Source organism: Manihot esculenta, chromosome 15 (genome assembly GCF_001659605.2).
Source record: "Manihot esculenta cultivar AM560-2 chromosome 15, M.esculenta_v8, whole genome shotgun sequence".
NCBI classification, from domain to species: domain Eukaryota; kingdom Viridiplantae; phylum Streptophyta; class Magnoliopsida; order Malpighiales; family Euphorbiaceae; genus Manihot; species Manihot esculenta.
Window position 1 is genome coordinate 3,662,549 of NC_035175.2, and position 14,952 is coordinate 3,677,500.

Genomic DNA, 14,952 nt, shown 5'->3' on the forward strand with positions numbered 1-14,952 from the left:
ATATTTGCGTGGTTCGAACATATTGTTATTGCTGATGCTTTCACGCTTCCAGGTGAAGTTCATTCAAAAGCATAATTTTTTTTCTTCTATATATATATATATATATATATATATATATATATATATATATATATATATATATATATATTAATTAAATTAATCTATTAAATATCTGAATTAAAATTGTAATCTATTTAACACCTAAATTTATAAAAATTATAACTACTAAACATAAATATATAGAAACTTGACTTTTTTTTTTAAATTACCTTCTATACCAAAAAAAGGTTTTTTTTAGAGTTTTTAACTTTGAAATAAAAATAATTAGTGTTTTTATTTTAATCGTAACTACCATTAACTTGAGGGATTTGTAAATAGTTGCAATTCAATCTTAACTATAAAACTTGCCAATTAGATTCTGTATTTTGCTATTATTATTGATTGTATCGTTAAGAAAATTATTAATGTCTTATTCGACGGGACACTTATTTTGGAAAAAAGAAATCCACGAGACACCACGTGATGATAACTGGGGTGTTCCCATTCCCGTGGATGAACCGGACTAGACTCGAGTTTACACGCCGAAGGCTTGATTTCATTTATTCTTTTAGTCTCGTGAGATAATAAATCATGTGACGTATGGGATCATATCATATGGCACCAAATGGAAATAAATGGTCATGTGACAGAATTAAATGGTCACCTGATGATAGGAAATGAAACAGTACAGTTGTATGTATGACCAGCGTGACTGTGACAGGAGGGTACAAACGCAGGATGGCGGTTCCGCATCACTAGATGATAAAAGAGAGAAAGGAATAAAGGAAGTAAGGGAGAGACACATAAGACCAAACTTATCAAAATACATATTGAGCCTACCTCTTACTGGATCTCAGAACATCAATTGGCGTTGTCTGTGGGAACGAAAAAGAACTTTTTTTATCACCGGAGTTCTCATCCTTATTTCACCCACTAAGATCCACATGACCAATCATGGCAAAACCCATACCGGAAACACCTCAAACGACTTGAATTCGACTCAGGAAGAACCACAGTTCTCATTTTCTAGCCCGACCGCTCTAATAAGCCAGCCACCCACATTATTTAATCCCTTGCAGAGCTCAACGGGGGCTATGCCCCGAACTATCTTACCTGACTAAAAGGTGCAAAATATACTTCTCCAGCTATAGAACAACGCTCATTGGCTAGGCCAGATGCTGCAACAGAAGGGGCTCACCATTGAGCGTACCATCCACCGCTGAAGGGTTCATCGTCAATGAACCTTAGCCCACACTAAACTATCAAGCCCCTCAACAGAACAGTAGGAGAACAAATGACGAGGATGGAGAGGCCAGTCGGAGAAACGAGCCAATAGCTAGAACAAGTGGCAGGGTAGTGAGAGAGCTCATCGAGAATGATGGGGTTGAGAGTTATTCCTCCGAACCAGCAAAAAGATCAGAGAGTGAAGAGCTAGAAAGAAACTACCATCTAGAGAAATGGCCCAGGAAGGAGGATGTAGACATGGATCAGAAGTTAGAAAGGTTGAAAGAACAACTAGTGACGGAGTTGGGAGCACGAGACAGCAGCAGTCCCCTGTTACAAACCTTATCACCATTTGTGAGATGGGTTCAAAAAGAGATTATTCCCAAAAAGTTCATAATGCCAACAATGGCGGCTTACAACGGGACGAAAAACCCCAGGGAGTACGTCTTGAACTACAAGACATTCATGGAACTGCAAAATCACTCAGATGCCTTGATGTGCAAGGTTTTTTCTACTACCTTAATAGGACTAGCCAGACCGTACTTTAATAGCTTAAAGGCAGGAAGTATTAAGAGCTTTGTTGACTTAGCCAATGTGTTCATCAGTAGGTTCATTGTCGGAGTCCCTGCGAAGAGAAAGACAAGCTACTTGAAAGCCGTTCGGTAGAGGAGGAACGAATCCTTAAGGGAGTATGTGACCAGGTTCAACTCTAAAGCTTTGCAGATACCTGAGCTTTATGAAGGAAGAGCCATAGAAGCTATGTATAAGGGCACTACCTCTTCGGAGTTCTTCGGTCATTGTACAGGAAGCCTCCTACCACCCTAGCAGAGCTGATGAAAAGAGTAGAGAAGTATATAAGGCAGGATGATGCCTTAACTATAAGCAGGTTTGCTAAAGATGATAGAGACCGAGGAAGGGCCGAGGAGAACAAGAGATAAGATAAGCCGGAGAGGAGGCAAGATTGGGGACCGGAGGCATTGGACAAACACCGGTGGGAGAGAAAGGAGCAAAGACCCTATCAACCTTGGCTCCTCACTGAAATCACTCCCTTGAACGTGTCCATAGCCGAAGTGCTCGTGGCAGTCCATGACAAAGACTTCACACAATGGCCCAAGCCCATGAAAGTAGAAGCAAATAGAAGAGACTCAGACAAATATTGCCAATACCACAGGACTCATGGTCATGACACAAACGATTGTTACCAACTGATATCAAAAGAGACCACCTCAGAAATTTCATGAAGAAGTTAGAGGGCTAGAGGTAGCAATGGAATACGGCCGGGGAGAGATTCAAGAGGTAGATTGGGGCACCAGTGAATGATGGCTCCAGTGGGACCATCAATATGATTCTAAGAGGAACTGGGGGTCGCATGAGTAGGAGGGGAAAGAAGAGAAGCAGAAACGAAGACGAAAGTAGTGCAGAAGTGATGTAAGTTACCAATCGCTCTCTAGTAACCATTTCTTTTTTCCCGGAGGATGCGCAAGGAGTGCAGATGCCTCATGACGACACTTTAGTCATTCAGGCCGTCATCCATAACTTTAGAGTTCGAAAGGTGTTGATAGATGATGACAACAAAGTAAATTTACTACCTTACAGGGTCTTCCAGCAGATGAAGATACTTGTAGAACAGCTGGTCAAGGATCAAACCCCGGTCAAGGGGATAGGGGGAACCCCAGTAGCAGTGGAAGGGAAAGTAAAAGTAGCCCTTACCCTAGGGGAGTGGCCCCTGTCACGGACTCACTATGCTATATTTTTTATAGTTAAGTTACCCCTGAGCTATAATGTCATTCTAAGAAGACCGATGCTTTATGACTTTGAAGTAGTGATCAGCATTCGGTATCTGACCATGAAGTTTCCAACAGAGGTAGGGGTAGGAGTTGTTCGGGGAAGACAGGAGGAGGCCAGAACTGTATACCTAACCACAGTGGAGGAACAATACGCCCAACCAGAGGAAATAAACCCTAAAGTTATGGAGGTCCAAGATAAAAAAAGGAGACTAGGACTGAGCCTGTGGACAAGCTGAAGACCTTCCCATTATCCAAAGAAGAAAGTGATAAGGTTAAAAGGCTGGTTCCGACCTCACAAAAGAGCTCGACTCATAAATAACAATAAATAAGGCCAAGGCATAACACCGACTTAGAAAAAGAGCTTGAGCACCCTTAAAGTTCAAAGAGAAGTAAAGCCAACGCAAAATAAAAATCAAATTAATGCATGTTATTAACTCCGAGATGAATTCGTGAATGTCAGAATACGAGTAAGTAAAAAATACAACTTGGGGGAAAACTAGAGACAATAACAAACAAAAGCCCGGCCAACTAAAGAATCCGGTGGAACAAAAAGCATGAGACATTAAGGCATTTGATAAACAAAGTATAAAACATAATAAGTTAGGTGCTTTACAAGCAAAATGTCAGACGACTAACTAGCTCAGCACAAACAACACACATAAAAATAATCTAAGTATGGCAACATAAATAAAAATTAAATAAACAAGAAAAGAAAGACGAACTGATAGAAAATAACAGAAAAACTTAAAATTTTATTAATTCAACTAGTTATTAGAGTGGGTTTACAAAAGCAGCAGGGGAAGGGGGAGCAGAACTAACTAAATAATTTATAGGGTTATTATTTATAGAATCTCCCCTTGCATTCAAGAGGGCAAAGGAGGAGGGTTCTTGGGCAAGGGTTGTCATCGTCTCTGTAGCGGACCTCCTCACCATCAGAGTCGAGTTTAGGAGCTCGCAGGTCTACCAACGGAGTGGATGGGGCATCCCGAGCTGCTTTAAGGCCCTAGTTGAAGCCTGAAGCGAGCATGCAGAAGGCCTCTTTATACTCTCTCTCCTTTAGCTCTGCTGAGGACTTATACTTCTCTAGCTGCGCTTCACAGGCTTATTGAATTTTTTTTTTCAATTCTGTAGAGTCCTTGTACTCTTGCAATCGCTCCTCGCAGGCTTGCTGGACCCTGTCCTCTGCAGCTCGGGCATCCCTCAGCAACGAAGTACACCTCTCCTTCAAGGCAAAAATCTCTTGGTGAAGTTGCTGCTGCTGAAGTCGGGACTTCTCCGCCGCCAAGGTCATGCCCCTCAGCTTCTCAATATATTTGTCAAGCTCTTGCTAGAAGACGCATGGCAACACGAGCCAAAGCCTCGTGGCGCTGGGCTCCGACCTCATCACACTGACGATAGGTCTCCTCCAAGGCAGACAGTTGAGCAAATGCTTCATCTTGCTGAGACTCCGCCACATAAGCTCGTTGGGAATCCCTGGTGACCTCCTCCCTCATCTCCCCCAGCTGCTTGGTGAGGTCCTCAATTTGCCCTTGGAACTCGATAATGTGCCCGCGGGCCTCACCAGTGGCAACTATATTTTTATCTCAGCACTTCTTAGCGATACACTATTCCACTGAACTCTAGAAGGACCAGTTTTAGTGTCGATCTCCATGAACACGCTAAAAGCCTACCACAGAAAAGCAAAAGCGAGGTTAAGAAAGCTAAAAGATTAAAAATATTATCAAGAGGGCAAATAACCTATTATGAAGAACATCTCCCTCAAGCTGTCCCTAAGGTTCTCTAGGGAGCGCGAGCTAAAGGCCACCTGTTGCTTAGTATAGTAGGCCAGATGGTTGATGAGGGCTAGGAAGCGGGGATCAGAAGCATCTGAGACTCCCCCGAACATCCTCTCGCACAGCATCCTGGTCGCAGAGGCTAGTGTCGACTCAACAGTCACCTCTGCGACATTCAACAACTCGTTGTCTAGGACAGATTACAGGTGCTCCACTGCCTTTTTCCCTTTATTGGAATGGAGAGACGGGGCTGTCCTGGCAGGTCCCGAGGTCCGGGCGTGTTTAGAAGCCTTGCCCTCGATCACAAGTTTAGAAGTCCGGGCTCGCTTGGCAGCCCCACCCCTAATCACGACAGCTCCCACGACCTGGATAGGTGGGACATCTAAGAGAGCAGTCTGTGTGCCCTATTCTGAGCTACTCCTAGCTGACTCGCTGAGCGTGATGGGCTCCTTAGGGGTTTTTTGGGAGCAGGAGGAGTCTTAGCAGAAGCCGGCGCTTTAGAGGGGATTGTCATTCTTGAGGCGGTGGAGTGAGAGCCCCTTGCTGTGAGCACCAAAGGCAGAGAAGGCACAGGGGCAAGGGCAGAACGACGAGCTGCAGAAGCAGGATCTACGGCCTGGAAGACCTCCCAGGTCACATAAGCTATAGTCTTGCTAGCCTTAAAGGAGGCTAGAGTCGCCTTCATGCTCTCCCAGGACAGAGTGAAATTCTTCGAGAGTTTGATGGAGTCCATTGACATCGTAGAAGCTGAAAAGAAAATGCCAATTTAGTTAGAGCCTAAAACAACAAAAGGAAAGCAAAAAGAGAAAGAAAACTAGAAAAGAATACCAGCTTCCCGACAGTCCTGCAGGTTGGACATAAACATGTACTTTTCGACGTCATACTTCTTCTTTATAGAGGTCAGTCGGATAAGACAAACTTGATCCACTAGGCTTAACCTAGGAAAATCATTACAGCCCTAGAAGACCTCCCCCAGAAGAGATCGACATCCCAATTGATCTCTGAACTCTCTTTTAGCTCGACGATAACAAAAGGCTCGGCCCAACCTTTTATTGAGTCCTTATATCCAGCAAATATAGACAATCCAACTCGATAACCAAAGTAGTAGACTCTATGGGTAGACCTAACGAGTCAAAAAAAGGTGCAGAACAACTCAATAGAAGGGGCAAAACCTTAGCACAGGCAAATAGACTCGAAACAGTACATGAACACGATAGAATTGGGGGACATCATCTGAGAAGTCACCCTAAAATAATGAAAGACCTCAATGAAGAAAGGGTTAAAAGGGAAGGTCAGCCAAAAATCGTGTTGTTTGACAAAAAAAACCAGATTGCACCTGTAATACCCGGCTAGAGTCCGGCATCGGAATTCCTGTCGTCTGGTGGAATCCAGGATGTCGGAATCTTTAGAAGGGTAAGATTTATGTTTTTTTTTAAAGTCATATCGTATGTTTTAATGTGTTCAAGTTAAACTGAAAAGAGTTTTTGCAAGAAAAGAACCAAGGCAGAAAAGCCAGGTTCGGCCGCCAAAGGTAACATTCGGCCTCCGAACTTGCATGGCTTTCGGTTTCACGATAGGCCGCCGAAGGTGGTCTGGCCAGCCACCTATAAAAGGCCCTCAGTCGGTTGAAAGGATAAGTATTGCCGTTTTCTTTCACTTTCTGAGGTGAGACTCTGTCTTCCTTAAGTTTGCTTCATGTTTTCATTACATCTTGCAAATATTTGATTGATTTTTATGTTCTTTTGAAGGTTTTGAGTTAAAAACCCAAGATTTGAAGTTTGGAGAGTTTGAAGGAGAGTTGCTCCAAAACTCCACGTTAGGATCGTTCATCTTCTTGGTTTCAAGAGGTAAGTGAAGATCCTGAACTTGTTTTTATGATTTATGAAAGTTTTATGAGGTTTTGGGAGAGAGTTGCATGAATAGGGTAAAAAGAGAGGTTTTGATGATTTTGTGAGAAAAGCTTGTGTATGTGTTATGCTTTGCTGTTTGTTGGGGTTTTAAGGTAGTTTCTGACCCCTTTGAGCATATACTTGAGTGTATGCATATGGAGGAGTTGAGGTGTTTGAGTAGGAGGAAGATTGGTGCATTTTGGCGTGAGGCAGAGTAAGGTTTTGCCTTGCTGATGAACCCAACTTCGGCCGCCGAAGATGGTTCGGCCGCCGAATGTGCTGAGGAGGTGGCTTCGGTTGCCTAAGCTTGCCCCCGAGCCTTTGGACTTTCGGCTCTGGAGGGGAGATTCGGCCGCCGAAGGTGCCACCGAAGGTTAGAGACTTTCGTCTCTGGAGTGTCTTTCAGCCCCCGAAACTTGCCCCCGAAAGGGTTCGGCTATCAAAAGTTGAGATTCAGCCACCGAAGGTGCATGAGTTTCGGCTCTAGAGAGGACTTTCGGCCGTCGAACCTACCGCCGAAAGTGTCCTGTCCAGCCTTCCTTTACATGCTTTGCATGGATGTTTGAGTAAGTGTAAGAGGATTCTTGGGGAGTCTAATAGAGTTGTTCATAAGCTAGTTTGGTCCCTCATTTGAGTCCATCTGTGTAGGCACAGACCAGAGGAACCAGAGAGAGCAGCAGTGAGTACTGCTCCAGAGTTTACAGAGCCTGCAGAGTCAGTCCAGATAGCCAGAGGTGAGTGGAACTAAACTGAATACTCGTTTTAATTAAGACATTGAATGCTTTTCATATATTTCATGCACCATGATATGCAATAGGTTGATTGCATTAGAATTCACAAAGATGTTGCATTGCATACTTATTTGTTGATATGGGTGAATGCTGAATGATCCAATAGTTCCAGACAGGAAGTCCAGGACCCCATTCTACGGCCTGGCAGGTATAGGAAAGTCCAGGACCCCATTCTACGGCCTTGCAGGTATAGCAAGACCAGGTGCCCAGTCTACGCCCTGGCAAATGGTAAGTACATGTGTTATATACACATATACATATATAGTACAGGAAGACCAGGACCCCATTCTACGGCCTGGCACGGAACAGATACTGGGACTATGTGGTGACGGGTTTACCCTTGATGTGGATTGTCTGTGATATGATGCATTCCATAAGATCATGTTTTATGACTTGTTTTACTGTTCTACTCACTGGGCTATAGAGCTCATCCCACTCCCTTAACCCCAGTCTTGCAGGTTCAGTGTACAGTGTACAGGGGAAGTCCAGCAAAGTACAGGAAGAGAGAAGTGTGTTGTAATAGACTATTGTGGACATGTAATAGTAAAGAGATGTAACAATTGTGTATAAAGTTAGAATTGTGCTTGACTTAGTTATTTTGTGTTGTAAATCTTTTGTATACATGGTCTGTTTATATAACTGTTTTACAGAGTATGTGAACACTAGGCTTAACAGGTATGAATTAACCCATCTAGAGCAAGCTCTAGTCAGGGGTACAGAGTACAGAGATACTGCATGCACAGGTTAAGTCTTGGTCCAGAGAAAAATTTTGATTTTCACATAAAATGTATGACCATGTATGAGATTTTATAGGTACTCAGAGAGTATAGCAGGCTTGCTACGGGTTCTGGCGGCCTTAAGCCGATCTGAATCCTAGCGCCGGTGACGGTCCATTTTGGGGTCGTTACAGCACCCTTGCTAAGCGTCTATCAAACTTGCCGGCAGTGGATAGGAGTGTACAATCCTCTCATTAGGAAGGGGTGCCCTAATCCTATAGATGGTGGTATCAGAATAGTCGCTGAAAAAGTAATGAGAAAGAGAGGAATGGGTGATGGAGGACACTAGACCCACTATGTTAGGAATTTTAGTAGAAATCATAAGAAGAGTATGACATACTTTGAATCATAAAGGCATGAATCACAGGGAAGAGAAATGGCAAGATAACAGAAGCAGCGCAATAGGCAGAACAATGAGTAAAATCAAAAGTGCAAGTTTGAAATGGATAAAGGCGAAGATGAAACGTTTTGACAAGAACTCTCCTAGAGCCACACACTAATAATTGAAGTTTTAGAATTTACGCCTTTTGAAATAATTAATGAGTAGGTAAAGGGACACGTGATGAAAACTGGGTCCTAGACACCCCGACTCAGGCTAGGCCCGTGCTACGAAGATCAAGTCTCAACTCTATTAAGGTCCAACAGTTAGGTTTGTCTCATATATAAGCCTAGAACCCACATTGATGAGCCGGACCGGGCTCGAGTCTGTGCGGGAGACCTAACCCTATTTATCCCTATGGCTTCGTGAGATAATAAATTCTGTGACGCCCGGAATTATGTTCACACGGTGTCAGATAAAATTAAATAGCTGCCTGACGATGAAAAATGATACAGTATATCCATATGTACGGCCAACGTGATTGTGGCAGGAAAGTATAAGTATAAAACAGTGATTACGTAGCACTAGACAAAAAAAAAATAAAATAAAACACACCGTACTTACTAAAATATATTTTGAGCCTACCCATACTTAGATATCAGCACATCAGTATTTAAATTATTAGCATAATAACTAACCTAGGAAAACCGAAATTTCCAATTCAGAAATAGATTGAATCAGTTTTTAGTCTATTTCTATTCTGCGTTTGGTTATGAAGATCAAGTCTGAATAACTAACAATAAAACTAATCACATTAAAAATATAACCCACCAAAATAACTAATTAAAAATACTCAAAACTTCAAAAATCTACATACATATAGCTAGGGCTGTGCAATCGGTCGGTTCGGTTCCGAACCGAACCGAACCGAAAAAACCGAAAACCGATTTGTTAAAATTTTTAAAACCGAAAAAACCGATTATAAAAGTATAACCGAACCGAACCTAACCGATAAAAATCGGTTCGGTTCGGTTCGGTTCAAACCGAAATAAACAATCAATTTCATGAAAGCTCGAAATAACCTTAATTAAAAAAAAAAAAGAAAAAAAAGAAGAAGAAGAAGAAGAAGAGGCTGGAGTCCCACTGAACCTACAGAATTCATCATTGCCGCCGAGACAAGCGAAGAGGCTGGAGTCCTACTGAACCCGACCCATGGTCTCACCTACAACGCTACCGTGATTCAATGGTAAGTTGGTAACCCATTAGCAGTCCACTCATATTCAGGGTGGCCCAATTTCAGCACTGCAGATTTCTGTTTTCCATAGGAGAAGATGCGGCAACTTTGGTGCCGGAAATCATTGTGGGTTTCTTGTTATGCTTTACGATGCTATTGTCCAAGAGAGGACTCGACTCCTTGTGATTTTTCCAGTTGTTCCTGCTCGTGTGTAAAGCATTATTAGGTTTAAATGAAAAAAAAGAGCTTCTTTTTGTTTTCTGCCTGAAATTAAAGATCTTACGAGGAATATTCCGGCGTCGCTACACTGTGTCATTTGTTTTCAGCACGCTCCGGCGTCGCTACACTGTGTCATCCCGATTAACCCAACTTCATCCCGGAGCATTATTAGGTTTAAATGAAAAAGAAGAGCTTCTGAAATTAAAGATCTTACGAGGATGAAGTTCAGCAAAGCAAATCAACGGGAAAGAGGTTGACGGTTCGACGGGAAAGAAATTAATGGGATTCGACGATTCGGATTTTACTTTCGACTGACTGTGAGTGAATAGGGGTTCGGGCTCGGAGGAGAAATCGGGAATGGGGACTGGAGATAGCCTGAATCAGGGTAGGAGAAGAGAAGGGCTGAAAGGGGGAGGGGGAGGGGGAGGGGGAGGGGGAGGGGGAGGGTTTAGCTTTAAACTCGGTTATTTCGGTTTGATCGGTTATTTAACACGTTTGAACCGAACCGAACCGAAAACCGAATAATCTTAAATATATTAACCGAACCAAACCGAACATCCTGATTAACCGAACCGATAAACTGAAATCGATCGGTTCGGTTCGGTTTTTCGGTTCAAACCGATTTATGCTCTCCCCTACATATAGCTAAGTAAAACGACATAGCAGCAGGGAATTAGTTCAGTTTGATTTTTTTTTTATTTTATAATTTTTTTTATCATAAAAAATTAAATCAAACTGAAAATTTAAAATTCTATAAATTAAATTGAATAAAATGATTAAAATACTTTTAAATAATTAATGAATTATAAAATTAAATAATATTAAAATTAACACTTATTTTTCAATATTTTTAAAAATAAATAATTTAATCTTATATTTTAACTTTCTGCGAGTTAGAAAAAGATATTGTTTAGGTAGAAAAACTTTCAATTTGATAAAGTTAAAATATAAGAGACGAATCATTAAATTTTAAAATATAGAAATATAAATATTAATTAAGATATATCTAAAAAATGTAAAAGTAATTTTCTCTTTGAAAATTTAAATAATTTTACAATTTATCTTAGTGAAATTACTATTTCATCTCATTAAGCTTATGTACGCGTCACAAGCTGAAGATGATTGGACAATACAACCGCCCTTTTATCCTCCGCCAGCCACGTGTTAGTCACTTCTTTAACTACACCTTCCACGATCCTTCGGGACGTCAGAGTAGCCTTAGAAAATCAGCTCACAGACAAAACACCACCCAATAACATGTTTTAGGCCATAACTGACGGACTGGACACGTGACCACTCTCTTCCTCTCACGTGTCTCCTCCGTTTCCTACGTCGGTTCATTCATTTTCTTGTTTTTTTTTTTGTTTTCACTCTTACCAGACTTGCTTCGTGTTTGAAAATCTGTTAACTCAAATTTTCTTACTTTTGTTTTAATGAAAGAAAAATAAAAACCTTATTTCTGTTAAAGGAGTTTTATAGTTTATAGTTTTACATTTAAAAAATTTAAAATGAAAATAGTTACGTAATTTTTATGAATATTTTTTATTTTCTTTTAAAAATAAAGAGAAGAAAATGAGATAAAATTGATATTTAATTTTTTTAAATTATCAAGTAAGAATATTTATTTATTTCAAATTGTTTTTTGTTAAAATTGGATAAAAAAGGGAGTTGCTTTTCGATGGCTCGTTCACGCGCATTTGCATCTCACCGTCCATCCTCACTAGCACCGGAGCGATCGTAGCCATCGCCTCCTCCCTTGCATTCCCTGACGCCACGTAGCATTGGAACACGTGTCGCGAAGTTGACGGTTAATCTGATGATTATTTTAATGTTATTATGCTTTGTCGATCTCTATAAATATAGCATCCCCGCTCACTAGCCATTTCCTCCACATTCAAAATTTCCGAAGTTCGCGATCCATAGGATAGAGAGAGAGATTTCTATTCTGAAAGATAGCCTAGAAAAGAAAAAGGCTTAATTTTCTTTCACATTTTCTATTACTTTATCTAGAAAAACAATAAAAAGAAATATATACTCAAATATGGCCATGAACATTACCCACCAGATCGGAGCACTTGCGGGAACTCCAATCTCAACAGGACCCATCACCACAACCACTAGTGAATCTACGTCGACGGTAAGCGCTGCTGCGGTTTGGAAAACTCCTACTCCAAATATACGGTGCGAAATTAAAAACCCAGACGCTGTGGAGCAGAAATCTCAGCCGACGAGCCCTTGCGGTTCTCCAATACTGAACGGCATCCGCGCAGATCTGTCGGTTGCTTGCCGTGCTTTTGCGGCTGAGGCGACGACATTGGAGAGGGAAACGGGAGGGGAAGAGAGGATGTATAAAGAAGGTTCTGTGAAGGAGAAAGGGAGTGGTGTGCCGGTGTACGTGATGATGCCGTTGGACAGCGTGACGATGGGCAACACCGTGAACCGGAGGAAGGCGATGAACGCCAGTTTGCAGGCGTTGAAGAGCGCCGGAGTTGAAGGGATCATGATGGACGTGTGGTGGGGATTGGTTGAGAGAGATGCGCCTGGGGTGTATAACTGGGGAGGGTACAGTGAGCTTTTGCAGATGGCTAAACGACATGGGCTTAAGGTTCAGGCAGTGATGTCGTTTCACCAGTGTGGAGGCAACGTCGGCGACTCCTGCACGTAAGTATATTTATTTTAGCTCTTTTTTTTTCCCCTCCTTGTGGGAGTTTCGTTCCTGATCTTCCTGAGAATTATCATTAGATATTTAAACTTTTAGAGAATTTATTAATTTATCCCAAGAACAAATACTTATTTTATAAAGACGGATAATAATCTTGTATAAAAAAAATTAAAGTATTTGTTTTTACAAATTGATTAGAGGTGTTATTATGGCAATTTTAAAATAAGAGCTAATTAATAAATTTCGTAAAAAATTAGGGATTTGATTGTAATTTTCCCTACTCATATTTTGAAATGGGTAGCATCGCTGTTCTGGACATGATGTACACGCGCCTGTGTTCGTTCACACGTAATAGTAGTAATATGACATGGAGACGTAGAGAAGCAAGTTAGAATTTTCGTGTGCAGCTAAACTGAGTGTTGCTTATTGAAAGAGTTTTTCGAATTTCGTGGTTTGTTTCCTAGGATTGGAACATGACCCCCGGGAAAATTATTGTTTCTTTCTTCGCGTTTGAGGTTTATACTCGTCTTCCCGAATAACAATGATTAATTTCTTGCATGCAGTATACCATTGCCTAAGTGGGTTGGGGAGGAGGTCGACAAAGATAAAGATCTTGCATACACTGATCAGTGGGGAAGAAGGAATTATGAATATATATCTCTGGGCTGTGATACCCTTCCGGTCCTCAAAGGCCGAACGCCCGTGCAATGTTACTCCGACTTCATGCGAGCCTTCAGAGACAACTTCAAAAACCTTCTTGGTGATACCATTGTGGTAATTACTCATTGCTGTTTAATAAACTCTCGTCGATGTATTTTATACTTGTCGTGGTTCCATGGAGTTTTCTTTGGATTTCGATTCGTTGATTAAACAAATTTAAAGGAGGTTCTCTCTGAATAGTTAAAATTCTGTTTATTTCAGGAAATTCAAGTGGGGATGGGTCCAGCAGGTGAGCTGCGCTACCCCTCCTACCCAGAACAGAATGGGACATGGAAATTTCCTGGAATTGGAGCTTTCCAATGTTATGACAAGGTAGTTAAAATCATTCTCACCTATTAATAAAGCCATTACACCCGCAATTCGCAATTTTTTGTTTCTAACTTGATTTTGTACAACACGATACAGTACATGCTTAGCAGCCTGAAAGCTGCAGCTGAAGCTGCTGGTAAGCCAGAATGGGGTAGCACAGGTCCTACTGATGCTGGTCACTATAACAACTGGCCAGAAGATACCCAATTCTTTCGTAAAGAAAATGGTGGTTGGATCAGTCCTTATGGTGAATTTTTCCTTAATTGGTACTCTCAGATGCTCCTAGACCATGGTGACAGGATACTTTCATCAGCCAAGGCCATCTTTGAGAACTCCAATGTAAAAATCTCAGTAAAGATTGCAGGAATTCATTGGCACTATGGGACAAGGTCTCATGCCCCAGAGCTGACAGCTGGGTATTATAACACAAGATATCGGGATGGTTACCTTCCTATTGCACAAATGTTAGGACGCCATGGTGCTATTTTCAACTTCACTTGTATCGAGATGCGTGATCATGAGCAGCCGCAGGATGCCCTTTGTGCACCAGAGAAGCTTGTGCAGCAGGTGGCTTTAGCAACTCAGAAAGCCCAGATTCCACTAGCCGGGGAAAATGCGTTGCCACGATACGATGAATATGCACACGAGCAAATCTTGCAGGCAGCATCACTGAATGTCGATTGTAATTCAGGTGACAGGGAAATGTGTGCCTTTACATACTTGAGGATGAGTCCTCATTTGTTCCAAGAAGATAACTGGAGACGTTTCGTGGGTTTTGTGAAGAAGATGAAGGAAGGGAAGAATGCCGAACGGTGTTGGGAGCAGGTTGAGCGGGAAGCTGAGCATTTTGTGCACATAAGTCAGCCTTTAGTGCAGCAGGCTGCAGTGGCTCTAATGCACTAAGCATTTGAATTCTATACCATGGCATGGGCAACCAACTCTAAATTAGCTTTTGTTATAGCTGCCTTTTTTATGCTATAGCTATAGACGTTTGGCCGGAGGCCTAAATGGAGGTAAAAAAAAAAAAAAAACAAAAATATGTTTAAGTTAATTCTTGAAACATGGCCTGATGCTATACGAATGAAATGTATTTTATTTTTCGTTCTTCCTCGACAAGCTAGTTGTAGATTGGTGATCAATCAGATTATGTAATAAACTCTTATTTTAGTATTGAATAAGGCAAGCAAATCTCCAGCTTATATTTGTGCAAA

General features: G+C 41.5%; 1 protein-coding gene across 1 annotated transcript; it reads left to right on the forward strand.

Annotated features, from left to right (window-relative positions):
• Positions 1-11,926: 11,926 nt before the first annotated feature.
• Positions 11,927-14,952, forward strand: LOC110601909 (beta-amylase 1, chloroplastic). The gene is made up of 4 exons (XM_021739304.2): positions 11,927-12,711; positions 13,276-13,486; positions 13,634-13,744; positions 13,838-14,952. The coding sequence occupies exons 1-4, from the start codon at positions 12,092-12,094 to the stop codon at positions 14,642-14,644; spliced, it is 1,749 nt and encodes a 582-aa protein (XP_021594996.1). The 5' UTR covers positions 11,927-12,091; the 3' UTR covers positions 14,645-14,952.

Coding starts and splice junctions, on each gene's coding strand:
- LOC110601909 (XM_021739304.2), top strand. CDS start 12,092: ATGGCCATGAACATTACCCACCAGATCGGAGCACTTGCGGGAACTCCA. Junction 12,712..13,275: donor AACGTCGGCGACTCCTGCAC/GTAAGTATATTT, acceptor TCTTGCATGCAG/TATACCATTGCCTAAGTGGG. Junction 13,745..13,837: donor CTTTCCAATGTTATGACAAG/GTAGTTAAAATC, acceptor AACACGATACAG/TACATGCTTAGCAGCCTGAA.